General features: G+C 57.4%; 2 protein-coding genes across 2 annotated transcripts; one reads left to right on the top strand and one right to left on the bottom strand.

Annotated features, from left to right (window-relative positions):
- Positions 1-1,043: 1,043 nt before the first annotated feature.
- On the bottom strand, positions 1,044-2,803 carry KVR01_005859 (uncharacterized protein; the record flags this gene model as incomplete). Its single annotated transcript, XM_044782842.1, has 5 exons — positions 1,044-1,095; positions 1,172-2,162; positions 2,228-2,421; positions 2,525-2,589; positions 2,687-2,803. 5 exons carry the CDS (start codon positions 2,801-2,803, stop codon positions 1,044-1,046), a joined length of 1,419 nt encoding a protein of 472 aa, XP_044644662.1.
- Positions 2,804-4,356: 1,553 nt separating this feature from the next.
- Positions 4,357-8,277, top strand: KVR01_005739 (Nrd1 complex RNA-binding subunit). Its single transcript, XM_044786245.1, has 4 exons — positions 4,357-5,259; positions 5,390-5,635; positions 5,804-5,891; positions 6,023-8,277. Exons 1-4 carry the CDS (start codon positions 5,140-5,142, stop codon positions 7,684-7,686), a joined length of 2,118 nt encoding a protein of 705 aa, XP_044644542.1. The 5' UTR covers positions 4,357-5,139; the 3' UTR covers positions 7,687-8,277.
- Positions 8,278-18,313: the final 10,036 nt, after the last annotated feature.

The raw sequence follows: 18,313 nt of genomic DNA on the forward strand, positions 1-18,313 counted from the left end.
GGCGTGGGCAGCTCGGGTACCTGGGTACCCTGCCAGAGGGCCCTGGGCCCTGGGCCCTGCCCTCGAGGGCCCCAGGGCTCGGGTTTCTGCAGGGCAGCTGGGCAGCTCCGACCGGCTGCGAGCAGACGGTACCTCGGACTAACACACCAGGTGGCCCCAGGAACGGGGTATCTTCTGGTAGCGCCCGCTTCGGAGCTTCCCACGACTCAACACGCTCAACAATGGGGCCCCACGTTTCCCAACGTTCAATTTTCGCCGGCCAGTTGAGGCCCTTCGCCTGCAGGGGGCTCGGGCCATTGACTTTTTGTCTTGTCTGTCCCGGTCTGCGAACCCAGTCATATACCAAAGTACGCATAGACAGATAGACTGCATTTCTTTTGTGCCATTTGCTCGCTTCCTCTTGTCTCAATCAGCTGGACAGCTGGACAGGCACACTAATAAGCACACGGGCAGCTTCGGGCTTCCACAGCGCCCAGGGCCCAGCGCCCAGGGCCCAGCGCCCAGGGCCCGTCACAGGGAGATACGAGCACCCAAGCCACCGGCTGGAAGCCCGAGTACCACCCCCAAGGTCAGCTTGTCAGCGCCAATGCTTGGGGCTGATGGAGAGCACCAAGTTGGTCCAGGTCTCGGTCGCACGCCGGCCTGGACCGTCTGACGGGCCACGGCGCAGGTTGCCGGGCCCAGGTACCACAATTGCAGGCTACCTCATGTCCAACGTCCCGTCCCGTGCTGGGGAATTGGAGAACAGGGGAACATCACAGAATGCCCGAGGCCCCTCTTGGATGCATATGCTCGTTCACATCGTACAATATTTTGGGATACATAATGTAGTAGTATACAAGCGCCAGGCATGGGGTATCGCTCCCTGCTTCTACCTCCCCAGTCGGTCCAATAGCACTCGCAAAAGCATCCCTTTTTGGTCTATCGTCTTGTTCCATCGTGCCCTGTATATAACACGCCCGGTCTGCGAAATTGCTATTTAACCATCCTTGCTCTCAAAAATGCCGGTATAACCCACACAAAGTAAATGCCTCTGAACTCGATTACAGCTTCTTGGTGATCTCGATCCACTTCTCGGTGGAGAAGGACTTGGGCCTGCAGGTTGCGCACGTCAGCACGCGGGTCCGGAAGATTGGACAGTGGGATCGGGATTTCAACGCTGGGAGCTTACCTCTCAATGGGGGCGCCGACGGCGCGGTCAATGATCAGCTGGGGCAGGACACCAATGGCACGGGACACACCGAACAGGACGGTGTAGTAGTTGGCCTCGGTCAGGCCGTAGTACTGCAGGAGGACACCAGAGTGGGCATCAACGTTAGGGTAGGGGTTCTTGGTCTTGCCGTGCTCGGTCAGGACGCCAGGGGCGATCTTGTAGACCTGGCTGACAAGCTGGAACATGGGGTCGTTGGGCATCTTCTCCTGGGCGAACTTGCGCTGGGCCATGTAGCGGGGGTCGGTCTTGCGCAGCACGGCGTGGCCGTAGCCGGGGACGACACGGCCCGCGTTCAGGGTGGACCACAGGTAGTCGGTGATGGCCTTGTCAGAGAGGTCGTTGCCGACGGCCTTCTTCATCTCCTGGAGCCAGTTCAGGACCTCCTGGTTGGCAAGGCCGTGGAGGGGACCGGCAAGACCCTGGAGACCGGCGGAGACGGACAGGAAGGGGGAGCTGAGGGCGGATCCGACCAGGTGGGTGGTGTGGGCCGAGACGTTGCCACCCTCGTGGTCGGTGTGGATGGTCAGGTAGAGACGCAGCAGCTCGATGAAGTCCTTGTTGTCGCCGAAGCCGAGCTGGTTGGCAAAGTTGAAGGAGTAGTCCTTGTCCTTCTGTACGGGGGCAACCTTGCCGCCCTTGAAGACGTTCTGGTAGATGCGGGCGGCGATGGTGGGCAGCTTGGCGATCAGGTCCATGGAGTCCTCAAAGGTGTAACCCCAGTACTCCTTCTTGTTGATGCCCTTGGCGTAGGCCTTGGCGAACGAAGAAGTGTGCTCGAGGGCAGTGACGGCGAGGGACAGCTGGGCCATGGGGTGCAGGTCGGAGGGGCAGCGGTCGATGAGCTCCTCGACGAACTTGGGCACGTCGGATCGGGCAGCCCACTCGGCGGACAGGTCACGGACCTGCTGCTCGCTGGGGACCTCGCCGGTCAGGAGCAGCCAGAAGAGACCTGACACGTCAGCACAAACAAGCTCGCGGGTGCCGCGTGCGGGCGTCAGCGAGGAGCAAGCTCACCTTCGGGCAGGGGCTCGTTGCCGCCGGGGGCCTTGGGGAGGAGCTCCTGGCACTCGGGGATGGTCTTGCCGCGGAAGCGGATACCCTCCTCGGAGTCGAGGACGGAACCCTCCCAGACGAGGGCCTTGATGCCACGAGCACCACCGTAGACCTGGTCGAGGGTGACCTTGTCGACGACCTTGGAGCCATGTTCCCTAGATGTGTTTGCCCGTGTCAGCAGCCATGGACCCATGGACCCTCCCTAGATGCGATGCGCGCGCGAAACAGGACGGGGCTGGCGGTTCTGGGGAGACTGACTTTCGGAGCGTCTTGATCTCCTCGATCTTCTCGGGCAGGAGCTCGGCGAAGCGCTCCTTGAGGGTCTGACAAGAGGAAGGACGGGTTAGCAGGACAAGCCAACGCGCATGGGTTCTGAAGCTACGTATATCCACCCGCAGCTCCCCAGTGGCGGCGACATACCTGGGTCTTTGCCGAGTAGCACCGGATAGCTTGGAAGGAGGTGGTCCCGGCGGAGAAGGCTGGGGCCCTGAGAGAAGTTCTCAGGGCGGAAGAACCGAGGCGCATGGCAGCAGACATTGTGAAGCAGATGCACACAGGCAGAGGCACGGGCAACAGGGGGAGAGGCTGATAGATGGACAGGAGGAAGGAAAACAGAAGAAGATTGTCGGGATTTAAAAGAGGCCAGAGAAAAGAACGCAAGGGCGGCGCAAAATTCGGCAGAGCGGATGGATGGTGGACTCCAGAGATAGCCGATGTGAATTGGTTGGGGGGTGCAAGCTCGATGCAGCGCGATGGCCATGTACAGGTACGGCGGAAGATAGCGTGCCTGGACGCCCGGAGGAGGCTCCCAGTCAGTTTCGAAACCCGCACCTTGGCTGGCTCGCACTGCTCAACGTGTCGTCTTTGACGGTGGTGAATGACACGCAGGCACGACGAGCAAGGACATGACTACTTGGACATGTCAATTGCCCCATCGCCAGCCTTTTGTGAGCCTCTTGTTCCGGCGATGCTCCCACTGCCCGGAACGGGAGCTGCAGGCGTCGCAGCGTCCCTCCCTATCGAAAAGGCCAGGCCCCCTATGTACATGTACATGCGATACCTGCGTGGCCCTCCCCAGAAGTCGACAATGGGGAAATGTACGGAGGTACTGGCCCCAGTCGCGCTCGCAGATTGACGTCAGCTCCGAAGCTTGTCCTCTCTTTTTTTTTCTCCCGCCGGACTCCGGTGCGCATCCTGTGGATTTATTATTATTATGAGGCTTGACTCCCACCGCCGGCGCGAGCACCCCTTCTCACATAAGCTCAAGGCTGTCGGGGAACTCAACAAGGCACTGCCTGCCCTGACCAGACCAGCATTGGTTTCGCAATGCATTTATTTATTTGCACCGGCAATCTGATCTGGGCAGACCTGCAAGAGCGCAAAGGGGAAGGGGGAAAAAGGCTCAATCAACAGGGCCCCGGTCGTCTCGTCAACGGCGGATTACGTTTCGGGATCCAAGGTGCCACTTAGGCCCGATTGCCCAGGAGCCCCAGAAGGCCCTGCTGGCAGGTGGCATTCTCGCGACTCCGAGCTCACCCGTGGCTGCCGTCGCTACTCCTTGCTGCCGCCGCTGCCACAGCCAAGCCGAGAGTGAGGGTTCGTCGCAGCCATTTGCTGCTGTCTGTCCAGCCTGCACCGTCACTGCACGCTGTTTCTGATGACCATAAAATTGATGGATCATCCGCCCATGCCCTCAGCTCTCTCTGGCCTGGGCTCTTGGTAAATAAACCAAATGTGACGTACCGTGTTGTGTACCCCGTAAAATGTGCTTGTGCACCAAAATATTATCCCCAGTAAAATCAGCAACACAAGGCAACTGACAGGTCACCTACGACGGACAGCCTGCCAACCAGTTGATTAGGTAACTTTGCGACGGGCCAGGTCTGATAAATGCCATCGACAAGAGGCCGGCCCCATCCAGTCCGCCCTGCTCCGTAGCGTGGCATGGCATGGTCGTGGCAGTCACAGGTTCCTACCTGGTGGCACTTGCTTGGTCAGGCGCTAATCAGGAATCAGGACGGGCCCCACCCCCTCTTTTTTTATTAGACCAAGATCCGACCAGACCTGCCACACCAGCGCCTTCCTGACGCTTGAAATCTCTTTTCCCTCAAACACAACCTCGCCGACAACCTGCGACAACAACCAACAGCTGCATCAAACAACATCATCACTCCTGTCGCCGGCATCAGACCCCTCATCAACTTACCCTCTCCCCCTCCCAGGGCCCTGGGGCACTTTACCGTATCTGCAGTAATCTCTACGTCCCCTTACGTAAAGCTTCGGCACCGACTCTGCCTCTCTCTGGTGGTCCTGCCCTACCCTGCCCACGCTCGACACACGTCGGCCTCACTAGATCTTGTGGCCAACCTGCGCAGTGCAAAGCTTTGTAGGCCTTGACGACTCTCTGTCTGCCTGCCTGTCCTGAGTGACTGGTGGGCTCCATTTGACCACTCTGACCGACGTACACTGCTGTGCTTCCTGATAAGTTCTGGCTGTCGACCAATCCAGGCCAGTTCAGACAAGAATCGAGAAAGCACGCATCGTACGCAAAAATCTCTACAGATCAATTCGCCCAGGTCCACCCGGGTGGCCTAGCCTGACTGTTCCTGCGTAGCCTCCGCTCCTCTGGTTTGCGAGTTGTCGGGTAGCTCGGGGTCGATCCTACCTTGAACTTTTGTTTTTGAGGAAGACGCAGACCGTATCTCGAGATTGTGTCGTCGCCAACTGCAAGCGATCGAGACACTGGTGCACACCGTATTCAGAGTGACACCGTCAGACGGGCCAGAGGTCTACTGAGCTCCGATCGTATTGCAAAGCCTTGGGTGGCCGTCAGTGGTCCAGCTCGGCACCTCGGAACATAACATCAACCCACAATGTCGTCCGCCGTAGCAGACCTGGAGGCGAGCCTCCAGGCCATGCTCGGTCTCAAGCCGCCTGGCGTATCCGGCTCTAAGATCAGCCATCTCACCAGTCTCTGCATCGCCAACGTCCAGGTACGCGAATAAAAGCCCATAAGCACAGAGCACAGAGCACCAGCACCAGCACTCACCGTTACCGTTACCGTCACCGTCACATGCAGTCAATCCCGCCCGCAGTATGGCCTACTAACATGAACGCACATAGTCCGAGTCAGTCCTGGTCCAGAAGATCTACACCCACTTCAAGAAAGCCCCCAGTACACATAAGCTTGGTGTCCTCTACGTTGTAGACTCTGTAACCCGCAAATGGTTGGAACAGGCCAAGCAGCAGGGCCAGCCCGTCGGCAGCTCCGCCCCAGATGGCAGCTTCGCCGCCGGCGTCAATAGGGTGACGGAGCTGATGCCAGTCCTGATGAACGATATCATTTCCTCGGCCCCCCAGGATCAGAGGGTAAGTCTTGTATCCATCGAAAGCGCTCCCGCCTGTGGCGAGCTAGAGGAGACTGCATGGCCGTAGTGGGCCATCACCACCCGTAAACCTCAAGCCTCACGGGCCCTTCTCAACGCTCCCTTGTTGTGTGTGTATAGAAACTTACAGGTGTTTTCCCCGCTCTCGTAGGAGAAGATCAGAAAGCTGGTCGACATCTGGGAGAAGGGACAGACCTTCCCCGCCAAGATGATCGAGGGCTTCAAGGACAGGCTAAACAGTAGGTTCACCCACCCACCCACCCACATATCTGGCCTCCCCGGCCCTCCTGTCCTCTGCATGCCTCTCTGGATGCTTCATATATATCATGATTTGCGCCTCGCAATGTCTAACTTGTTTGCTCCAACGCAGACCAGTCTACGACTCCTCCAGGTAGCCCGCCAGCCAACCCGCTGCCCTCCCTCAGCAGCCAGCCGACCCCGGCCCCGCCAGCAATCCCAACCAACATCATGGAAACTCTGGCAAACATCGCCCGCCAGAATGCCAACAACGCTCAGAAGGCTCCGGCGCCCTCTTCCTCGACACCCGCTCCGGTGTCTGCTGCCTACCCGGCCGCCGCACCCCCCGCTAACCCTGCAGCTACTCCATCCTTCCTGAGCTCACTGCAGCAGGGCATGCCGTTCTTGCAAACATCGCAGCCGGCCGCTCCAGCTGTAAACCCGCCTACGCTGCCTTTCATGGCGCCTCAGCCTCAGGCCGCGCAGGTGCCCAACTACGCCGCGCAGAATAGCATGGCCGGCATGTTCAACGGGATGCAAACCGCCGCCCCGGCCGCGCAGCCAGGCGCCACTGATAACACCGCGTTGCAGGTGGCCCTGATCCAGCAGTTAGTCCAAAAGGGAATGCCCGCAGACCAGATCGCTGCTGTCGTGAAGGCCCTGGCCTCCAACACTCCTGTCGCTGCTCCTCCGGTATCTCAGCCGGGCCAGGGCTCCTACGCGCTCCCTCCCAATGGCACAAACGGCTGGGCGCCCCCGAGGCCTGACGACGGTCGTGCTCCCAGATCCCCCACCAATAGAACGCACGGGCGATCTCGTTCGCGGTCTCCCGGGAGGCACTGGGAGCACCGTGATTCTCCCCGTGGTCGTGAGGAGCGCCGCTTTGGAGACTATGGGCGTAATTCCCCACCTCGTGATCGCTTTGATGATCGTGATCGCAGTCGTCAGTACCGCCAACGGTCTCCTCCGCGCCAGGGACACAGCCCTCGGCGGGATGAGATGCCTGCCTTCCAGCAGCAAAAGTGGATAGAACACGACCCAAGCCTGCCCAATGGCTGTATCAAGGTGCTGAGCCGCACTCTCTTCGTCGGTGGTGTCAACTGCTCCGAAAACGAGCTGCGGAACATCTTCAATGGCTTCGGTACCGTACAGACCTGCATTGTAAACAAGGAGAAGCGCCATGCATTCGTCAAGATGTATAGTCGTAAAGACGCAGTGAACGCCAAGGAGGCTATGGACCAGGGCCGCAGCCCGGACGCACAGCTGCGTACACGATGGGGCGTCGGCTTTGGGCCCCGTGACTGCAGCGACTACCAGACCGGAATCAGTGTCATCCCCATCCACAAGCTCACAGAGGCGGACCGCAAGTGGATGCTGACGGCGCCGTACGGTGGAAGTGGTGGCCAGCCAATCGCCCATGGCATGGTCGTCGAGGAGCCGGATATCGAGATCGGTGCCGGCGTGTCATCCAAAGCCATCAGCAGACGCATGCAAACAGACAAGGGTGGCAGCCACGGCCCAAAATCCTCTCACCGCGACAATGATGACCGCCAGGAGCGAGGCGGCCGCCATGGCAGACGCGGTGGAAGAGGCGACCATCGACACCGGGACGAGGACCGCCCGGCCAACAACAACAGCAGCAACAATAACAACAACAATAATCACAACGCACCTGGAAGTGAGCCGGTTGTGCCTGGATTCCCGTATGGCATCTCAACTGACTCGAACGGTTTCCCCGTCTTCCCACCCGGCTTTGCATTCCCGGCTCCTGACGCTACCACCAATCCTCCTTATTAGGAACAAGAAGGACCGGAGTCAACAGTGCCCGGGACGTCCCCAGCTGGTTTACGGGGCACCAGATAGTTTTATTCATCGCTCAGGCGCTCCGTGTAGGCGTCGTGTGCAGCACTTTGCTGGTTTTGCCCAGTCAAAGGAAAGGCGTGGAACAGGCCAGATCAATAGCTAGGACGCTGTGTGCCCATCATGGTGAGAACTTTGCCCAGGTATATGCCCTGCTAGTTGATCAACCAAATGGTTCGCAGATGTGGTTCAACTAGGGGCGGCAGAGAATGGAATTGCGGGGAATGTCGAGTTTGCAAGGTCGGCACTCTGGCGGCGCCTTGTGTCAAATGACATCGTGCATACTGCATCGGAGACGGTCTCCATTGATGGCGTTTGGGTTGGACACGGGTTTATTAAAAGCTTCATAGTGGACCTGGACACGCCGTATTGATGCTTGCGTCAGGGCAACAACGATTGACCCGAAGTTGGTTCTCAGGAGTTATGAATAGTTGGTCACAGTGCCAGGGGAGGCAATGAACTGGGAACACCGGATCACTTTTGACGGAAATGTGAAAGTCGTTATTAATCAACCAAAATCTCTTATCATCTCTCTCCTCCGTGTCCATTGTGCCTTATTAGCTACCTGGGGTAACTATACATCAGTGATGAACTTTGACAGTGCTAGTTGCCACGGTGCCGGACTAGACAGGCCCCTCGTGCAGCCATCGTTCCAGTCGTAAAGACAGAAGATTGATATTACCTAGGTAAAAATCCTCGCAGAAAGTTGAGCACGCAACCGAAGATGTCACGTCTTAGAGAACTGGATGACAACCCATCCGGTTCACACGACGTCATGTGGTACCTAAGAAAGTTCAAACCTTGGAAGACCACCTCGGAATTCAATCCATTCACACATGGTCGTCCATCGCACAAGAAGACAATGACAATCGGCATCAATCAATCTGGTTTCGCTTCTATTCCGCATACGTCCGGGGACGTACATGGCGCCTTCATGCAGTGGCACCATTCTATACTTTCTACGCAGGCACATGTAGTGGTTCAGGACCTCTAGTCTGAATGGACGTTGTTTTTTTTTTTTTTGGGGGTATTAAAAATCTGACGGGACAATTGGCGTTCAAGTCCACGGCTTTGTGAACAACAAAACCAGGCATAAGGGAATGATATTGTAGGAGAAGAGTGGTGGGGAAATTGGCTTGATACAAGTCTACAGGTTTCCGGCATAAAACCCGCGCACTTGTGCGTGCAATTGGATGTTCTGAAGCCTGGGGCGTATAAATAGACATGTTTGAGAGGAAATGGTCAAAGGGCAGTTATAAATAGTAGCAAGATAGAACTATGCAGTCACATCAAACCTATTAAACAAGTTTTGGAATACTTGTAGTTATTATATCCACTTCATATTCCTATGAAAAGCTACAAGGACTAAACTATCATTTGCAATGTAGATCTAGTGATCATGCTATATGGCTCTGGTGATTCTCTACCATTAGTCCACCACCCTAGGCGTCTCATTGTTCTTTGGTATGCCCATTGGGACGATGGCTGTTGGGGGTGACTGTCAGCCCGAGGGGCAACCTTGGGATCTCATCGTGGCCATCAGTGCCTTTGGTGAGAGTCCTTCCGTGTCTGTTGCGAGCCTGCCTTCTCCGGAACCACAGGACGAATCTGCGCCAAAGGCCAGGCCTAGGAGGATTATGAGGAGCGTGGTCGATCCGGTCGATCCGGTCTATCTGGAGTTCGCTCCTCTCGTCTGTTATCCTTCCTTCGTCTTTCATCTTGGCCTTGTTTCAAGTACTTGTTGATTCAGTTTGATGTTGATCCATTGCGGACGGAGAGTCCATTTTGACGTCCGCGGGTTCTTGAGCTTGGGATCACTTTTGTACTTTCGCCCTGCGCTACCCGGGTGATTCGCCGTCTGAGATGAATCACCGCTGCAGGGTGCGGAGGCTGAGGAATTAGCTGTGACTTTCTTCACAATGTGATAGCGATCATGGGCAGGTGACCCATGCTATCCTCCTGTAAGACTCCCTTTTTACGGACATCACACAGTATGTTACTACTTGGGCAGCCCTTGTGACTGGCCAGAGATCCGGACTCAGATTGAGATCCGAACGACTGCCCTTGACGAGTTCAGGCTATACTTACTGATTCACGATATCGGGTAAGAGGTCGAAGACGAACCGACAAATAGTCAACGCCACTGCTTCCAAATTCGATTAAAAAACCCTCGTGAGAGTGCGGAATACTCGATGAGATACTTGAAGATACATGTTACGTATTATACATACAATCAAGAGCAATCTGGCCTGGAGGGCTGAGGGCCAGGTGAGGAATCGTGCTCATTATTGTGATCACGTGGAAGTAGCATACCCGAGCTGTTCGATAGACCGCATCTGTGCCTCAACACTTGACAGCATAACGCCAGTCTGGCCAGATGCGCGAGGCAGAGGAACCTAGAGCCCGTACGTTTAGCGTATAGTTGAGTCGAAGAGTGCACTCCCACTTCACATTAAGCAGCTATTGTCCGGTTCACGCGAATCACGCCGCGAATCACGAGTCACTTGGCGAGTACATCGGTCTGAGGTACCAAAGTAAGTAGGTACAGCGGGGCCTTGGTAAATGGGCCATCAGCCTTAAGAAAGGGCCGAGCGTCTTTTGATATCGGCAACCCCGAAGAATAGAGAAGGGCATAGGATGTCCTCGAGTCTCTCCCAAGAGACGACGCGAGCAGTGGAGCAGTAGCGCAGGCGGAATATGATCGACTGCCATCGGGCCCATTCTCCCCGTTGCCTGGTGACAGTCTTTAGACTTGCCCTTAGCTCTGTCCGAGGCTGCTTCTGACGCTCCCATAGGCTGGCGTTGCAAATTTCGTGTCGAGAAGGCACTTGACCGATACACAGACGCTCCAAGAAGCACACCAGAAGCCTTGCTCCTGGTGACGGATGGCCAGTCAGGCTCCAGTAGTGGCATTCCTCCTCGCGACGATCGTTTTGGCAGGAGTAGTAGCAAGCTAGATCCACACTAGAAGACAAGAAAAAAGCATAGGCGCGAAAAAAGCAAACAATGACACAAGAGGGCGTAACACGGAGCAACTACCGCAGAGGGCCGGCACGACTGGACCAGAACTTTCCAGCCCTGAGACACGGCGGGCGGGCGGTCAACACCCGCACGTGGCATTCATATCCCTTGCATTCCATGAGATTTGGCATTCACACTGTGGAGGAAAAGTGACAAAGAATCGGGTGCTGCTAGCCTAGTACCGGAGCGACGGCGGCATGCCGTGGAAATGATCCGACGTGTTGGCATCGGCACGATCGCGAACCGTATGCCGTCCCGGCGACAGGCTAACGAGTTTGCTCCCGGACGGCGGGATGACCCAAGCCACGCTCCAGACAAGAGGCGATGCCAAATTGGCGGTCCACATCTCCCCGTGGATAGATGGTCTGGGCGCCTCATAAGGCTGGATTAAGCAAATTCGACCCGGACCGCATGGTGTCTCGAGGGTTCGAGTCCTCGCAACGTAGCGCACTCGCCGTCTCATAATCGAAAGGGGTGGATGCTGTCGTAGAAGTATTCGGCTTCTGCGCCGCCGTGCAACAGGCTTCTGGATCACTCTGACACGAATTCGGCCTGGCTCGATCGTTGTTGTCGTCTTCTGGCTCGGTTCTACTCCGCTGACCATCACCGTGCTTACACTTGATATGCGCGGGTCGGATGTTGAGAAGACCGGTCAGATCAAGTGCGAGCCCGCCAGTAACCAGTGCGCGATGGTCGGTCTGAAGGACTCCGCCGACGTGTTTGAGCAGCAGTGGGCAATGTTGTGTCATGTCGTCAAAACAAGCCCCCAGAGCTGACCTAAGCGTCAACTCATCCATCGTTGCAGGAGAGCGACGTCCTGAAACAGCCGCTGTCGTGGAGATAGGCCAAGATCATCCCAAGTCCCAAGGTGCTGCGAGATGGGACGCACCGCCCCGTTTCTTGCCGTGCATGGAAGCAACAGGGACGGTGTTCGTCTCAGACATAGAAACATTTATGCGCACACAAACTAGTTGGTGCAGGTCGAGAACGGCCCACGGCTGAGCCCAAATCCGACCTCATGGGAGATGCAAGGCTGAGGCTTGGCTTTTATCCACAGCTCTTGAAAACTGGCTTGGTTGTGATGTCGCCGGCGCACACTGTCCTTTTCGTAGTCGATCAAGCAACATCGCTCTGAACGAAGTGACGACGGCAAAATGTTCCAGCGGAAACCTTTTGGCGAAATGGGCCGTCGGCCACGGTCGACAGGATTGACACGAGCCAAACTCAATTTTCAGCCGCTCTCCAGAGTGTGAGCGCCTCCATGGTGCAAAATATCGGCCGGCAAGCCTGTAGGCGCAAGGTGGTGACCAATCGGTCATGTGTGCCCGGCCCAGCCCTCCTCGTGCTTCAAGTGTCGTATTGGTGTCGAACGGGAAAACAAGGTGGCTGGCGCAGCGAGGCGGCGTCCCGGTTCATTGAAAGGATTGGACTTTTCCGGTCATGATTGCCTGCTGAGAGCCCAACATGCGTCCACGATACCGCGGGCTAAGCTTTCGTTTCACGGCCATGGCTGTTTCAGCCCTGGCCCGTCACCTGCGCACGGCGGGTAGGGTTGCAATCTCAATAAAAACAAGACTCCAGCCCATCTTGATTCAGGTGATTGGATGTTTCGTAAAAACGGGAGGACGTAAATGGTGTACTAGGCGTCGCCGGGAGTCATGGACAAGCCAACCACGAAGTCATGGACCACGGTGCTTTCCTATTCTGAGTCGTCCAAATAACGGCGCTTTGTCGGGCCAACACCTTTGTTTTGGTCATGACGATGACATCAAAATCAGCACCGCGAGCTGGGGCCGCAAATTTCCCCAGGCAGGTTTTCCGTGGGTACCACAGGAACAGCTCGCGCGTCCGGAAATGAGCACTGCAGAACGCGCGACACATGCTCATAAGCTTCCTCCCAGCGCCCTGGGACAGGAGCCGAGACTCAACAAGGTACCAGCCCGCGTTCAACCAGTGCCACACTAGGCAAGCCTGTAAACATGCACAGTGAGCAACAGACTCCTTCCTCCTGCAATGGTCCGTGTGGACCTCAGGAATAATACCCGAGGAAGCAAGAGTCAAGCCCACAGTCAGCCTCAACCAGCAAATGGTAAGGCAGGATGGCCTGCGATAAGTGGTGACCATCATTTGCTAATGCAGGTCCAATCGGGGCGGCCCCCATGCCCAAGTCTAGGGCAAGGGGTCCTGAGGCTCCATCGAGACCCGTTTTCACGAACAGGGCCCGTTGTGATTGATCCGATTCCATCGAGGACACCTCCCGCGGAGGCGAGTCAAGAGGCTGCAACGGTGCAATAGGCGGCGACAGGCAGGCTAGACAGGGTGGTTTTGTCGCTGCGACATTTTTATCGCTGCATGGGAAATTGCGCCAGCATGGAAACTGAAGCAGACTGGCTAGTTGTGTGTGCCAAATAACAGGGCGTAATATAATCATAGTACACAGTGAGCGGCCACGCTCGGGATGCTTGATCGGGACTCAGGATCCGCGAACCAACAAAGTCAATGCTGGCACGGTCAATGTCCGATCAGACAAGACAACGTAGGTCTTGAAGCGGCAATTCTAACCTGAGGATCGCCATCCCCAGCCCGGCGAGGCGAGCGAGGCGAGTAATTCAGAGCCAAGAAGTGCGGCTGCTGATGCGAAAAGGCAGGCTGCGGTGCCTGTTGGCCCGGCGCAAGCCAGCCTGCCAGCTTGCCAGTTTGCTGCCCAGGCTGCCAGGCGGAGAATCTCGCGGTCGCTGCGACGTCGAGTGCCGTCGGTGCCGCAGAACCCCAAGCGATGGCACGGCAGGGTGCACTGGCCCAGAACGGCCTAGCACAGGTCGCTCGAACCGATAGCACCGACGCGACCCATATATTCCAGTGCCCACTCGTTCCTCCGTCGCCTTTACTGATTGACGGGGATCGTCCAGGACTCAGGAGGCAGGACGGGACCCTGGAAACGGCCCTTTTGCGGTGCCTTTGGCGCCTTTGGCACCTATTGCCAGGCGTGCGGGTATGTAGGAGCGTCGGCACCGCTGACGGTGTTGGTCTGTGAGGCAGCGGGCACCAAGTGTGCTGCGATTTGTGAAAGGCCAGGCGTTCATCCGGGAGCGGCAGGACATGTAGCCGCTGGGTTGGTAGGTGCGCGAGACAGCAGACCGACCTGCCTATGGAGAATCCTCGGATGTTTTGGCTGGGGCGCCGCCGTTGTGCCAGTGCCCACGCGACCACGCTGGCACAAGGAATTCCCGTCGGTGAGCCCTGTTAGGCCACCTGTGCCTCTATTAGCAGCTTAGATGGGCGCTAGCAACGGCCAGTGTCCTATCTTTCTGCTTGCACGGCTAAGGTTAAATGGCGATCATGCGAAAGAGAAAGACAGGCAGACACACGGACGACAGACGGTGAGGGTGACATGGAGAGAGGACAAAAGGCTTTCCCTGTGGACGCTCGGGCCGTTGAAGGTTTGAAAGCGACCCTGTCGCTGTGCACGTTGTGAGTAGCAGGCGCTGCTGATCTTGGTGGTGCATTGAATGTGACGGGAAGTGGTAATTCGTTAATGTTAGATACCACGCCTGTGATTTCCAAAGTAAGGGTCTGGATCACAGCCAAGTCGGCGGCACTTTTAATTATCAAATATCCCGAGTTTGACATCATGCGCAATGCCTTCGTACTGTGTAGGCTATTGACTAAGGCTCAAGGCAAACTGCCTCGCGTCCATTATGGTGATGGACGTGAGGGGATTGCTTGTTACGTGAGGGTCCAATTGAAGGTTGTTTGTTTTAGGCTGGGACCGCGACAGGGCACCCTGTCTGAAACGCCATGTGCTGTGCTGGCAATCTGCTTGTGATCGATGCCAATTTTGAGATCCCCTCTTCCTCAGACGCGGCAATCGTGGGGAAGACGAGGCCGACGCATGAGAGTATAGAGTCAGCATGGGCCAGTAGCGTTAATTCTCGCCGCTAGATCCTCACGACGTGGCGAGAGGTGGTGAAAGCACGGTGATGCCGACGCCGACCAGTTCCGATAGCGGGAATGCCAAATCGGTGAGCGACAATTCGCGACCCTCGCTCTACACAGTACTGCACAATGGCCCGGAGTGTGGCGTATGTACAGTTAGCTGGTCGCTTCAGCGCACATCCCGGAAGCAGTTCACTGCGACGGGACGCCAGCAGGCCAGGCGGACGTTAACCTCTCGCGCTAGGACCCCCGACAACGTTCCCCAGACACACCGCGCTGCCCGGCTCGATCGGCACCGCGTGCCCAAACCATGGCAGGCTACACTGCGGTGGGCGTGTGCAGCAATACCGTGTAAGCGAGTTTAGGATTCTCGATCCCGAGGCTGGGAGAGGCTCACGGGCGGCTTCCCTCCTGTCAGCCAGCCAGCCAGCCAGCCCGCAGGACAGGATCCAATGGACACCCTGCCTATCGGCGGAGCCAATGACGTATTGAGCCCAGACGAAGAGGCATGGATCGTCGGCACTTCCACACCAGCTTTTCGGTGGTGCTGACTCTGTCGCAGTCATTCGGCTGCATGAGCAGCATCAACGTGCATGGAATGACACACGCGACTCGATCCTCGGGACCTACAGGAAGGCGACCGGCGGTGGCATTGGCTCGTCAAATCGCGCATGCAGGCCTACAGGCGAAGAAGGTTTTCCCTGGCCGTTTTTGGCGGCTGCAGCTGGTCGAGACAGGCGTAGTCTCAGCGGAAGAAGGCAGTCGAAGCTAGCGGGACGTCGTGCAGCTCTGCAGCTCCCTAGTGCCAAGGCCTGATCAACAGCAATGGCTCCACACACGCCCACAGTCAATCGCTGGGGAATGAGGTGGGACGTGGGATGCGGCTGGGACCCAGCCGCTGGGTCTGCTGGACTCGAGGGCCCTCTTCCCCTTCTTCCACCCCACGCTCTGCCTGAGTGCCCACGTCGGCAGGGGTTCCAGAAGACCATCGCTGGCAACTTTCAGGTGCTGCTCCAGGCGGAGAAGCGGACTTGTGCCGCCGCTGTACGGTGCGGCCCGCGGTGTTGTTCGCACTTTCGACTCATGCCACGGATGCTATCAATGTTGTGTGTTGACAATGTGACGAGAATCCTGTCGTAACGAGATGGCGCCTATTGGCCCATGGCCGTCAATGTGTCAAAGCCCGCCCGGGCGAGATGAACGGGAGGAACAACATGAAACTTGCGGGTGCGGGTGAGGAGAGAGAAAAAAAAAATTCGACATCAACAACAAGGTCAAGGTCCGACCAGTGCTGTACACGATAAGGACCAAGGGCGCGGGAGCTACGAGCATCCTTGTGGTGAGCTCCATGCCCGAGACAAAAGCCGAACTGGACAGTAAGGCTGCAAGGGCAACCCCAGCCTGTTCGCTCGTCGAGGTGAACAACGGCGGAAAAAAAGCTTGGTGACCTATTCAATCAGCCTTTCCCCCGTAGGACCAAGCACCTGCATTTGGACTTCTCGGTCACATTGATCCGGCAGGCTGATAGGCAGACCAGGCAGACCGCCATGGGTTGCGGGCGGCTTGATCTTGGTGCATTGCTAGGTGCATGGCCTAGAGTAGGGCCCGATGGTCTGGGGACTCGGACCGTATGATACAGTCCTGCCCTGTACTGGCAGACTGTATGTGGTTGCGCATGCCTCATACGTCTGTACGGACCCTTATTACATGCTTGCATGCCCACCCAGGTCTGCCATCGCTGTCGCCGAGGTGGCAAAGGTTGGAGAACCCCAAACCTGGAGAAGGGGAGTGAGGGTCCTGTCGGCGTGTCTGGGGAATAAACCGGGCTGACTGGGCGAGCGGTTGGTCTTGGTTCCCTGGCAGCCTGGTTTCCCCGGGCTGCATAGTATGTTGGCGACTGTGCCGGCGCTGCGGACCATCAACTCACAACGGCCACTGGCCGCCAGCATGAGCCAGCATGAGCCATTAGCACCGGCGGGAAGGTCTGTGATGACTGATGACTTCACACTACGGTGTCCGCATGTACGGTCACAGTGTCCCGGGTGCCTTGGCGATGGGGCTTCATGGCCCGTGGCTGGCTGGCTCATCTCGCCTCCAGACTTCGGAGGAAAGACTAAATGTCGATATTGACTCTTAATCGTGAGCACGGTTCCTAATAATGTTGATGCTGCGTCCTGCGTGGGGTTGAATCTTGCTTGGCCGGCGGGCGAGTCCCCATGCCATAACACGACCGAGGCTACGGTCGTGACAGCCTGAAAAGGTCGAGTGTCAGTCAGTGGTCAGTGCCAGTGTCAGCAGTCGTGCTGCCGACTCAAGGCGAAACCATATCGAAGTGGTACGCCACATCTACACAGGCACAACAGCCAAGAGGCCGGGGGTCACAAGGCACAAACAAACAGACAAGGTTGGGCAACCGGGTAAGGGATGGGCCGGGCACGAGAGACCAATTGGTGTCACCGCAATGCAAAAGATGGCCTAGATGGGTGGAAATAGCCTCACCTCGTCCGATCCGGGATTAATTGGATTGACAATGGCAATTGACCGCCAGTCTGGCAGTCTGGGCGAGTTGTTTTCTTACCCGCAGGTTCCCTGTGTGTCGTCATCTCGCGAAATGATGCCGAGGGCGAGGCCACGCAGCAGCGCACGAGGTACGGACATGTACGGGAGTACCCACGTACTGTAGCCGCAAGGTGCAAGGTAGTTAGGCAGGTACCTGCGTAGGTAGGGAGGGGACGGCAGGCGGGAGTACGAGAAGCGAGCGAGAGAGAAAAAAAATCCCTCATCAATCCATCCATCGAGCAGTCGAGGCGGTCCAGAGATAGCAGCGGGAAAAAAAAAGAGACCAGACTGGACCTGGGCTGGGCTGGGCTGGAATGGGATTGGGGAATTGGGAATTGGGGGCAATGGGCCATGACAGAAGTGTAGTGTGTAGGCTGGTAGGGAGCAGCAACCACATGGACAGGAACCGGTCGGGGTACCTGAGATGGGGCAGCTTGCCATGTACCTGGCCAGCTCCGGGCTGGGAGCGAGATTGGCTCGTCTGGGGGCGGCCCTGTGCAGAATGGCCCCAGCCTTGGTGACGGGCAGGGGTCGAGCAGGTTCCGGCTGCGGGGCCGGGATACCTCGCCCTGTCTGATTCGGATGTACTTGGATTGGGAGCTGCGTCCGACTCGTCATTGGCCAAAGCTCCCCCAGACGGCCGCGTGATTGGCCTGGCCGGCTGGGGTGGGGTGGGGAACCACATTTTGTTCTGTTGTGTTCTGTCTGGCCGGCCCTGCCTACTCGCACGGTATGGGACGGTCCAGAGGAGCGTGGAGCAGGGACTAGGTCGCGACGAGCAGGGGCGCCCCATGCGCTAGCCCACGCCGGGGGTCGAGCTTGCGGTGGGAATAAGCCGAGAGAGAAGGGAAGCTCTGGTGCTTGCTCTGATTTTCGCGCATCGCTGGAGATAGCCGACCGTGGTGACCCGGGCGGTCCAGCCTACGGAGTAGTGTCAACACTGCAGGGTGCACACAGTTCAGATTTGCGCGGTTTGTTTTTTTCCCTGCCCGCCAGCCCAGCCAGCCCAGCCAGCCCACCGCACATGCTGCACAGTACCCAGATACCT

This window comes from Diaporthe batatas, assembly GCF_019321695.1.
Source record: "Diaporthe batatas strain CRI 302-4 chromosome Unknown Contig00006, whole genome shotgun sequence".
In the NCBI taxonomy this organism is placed as follows: Eukaryota; Fungi; Ascomycota; class Sordariomycetes; order Diaporthales; family Diaporthaceae; genus Diaporthe; species Diaporthe batatas.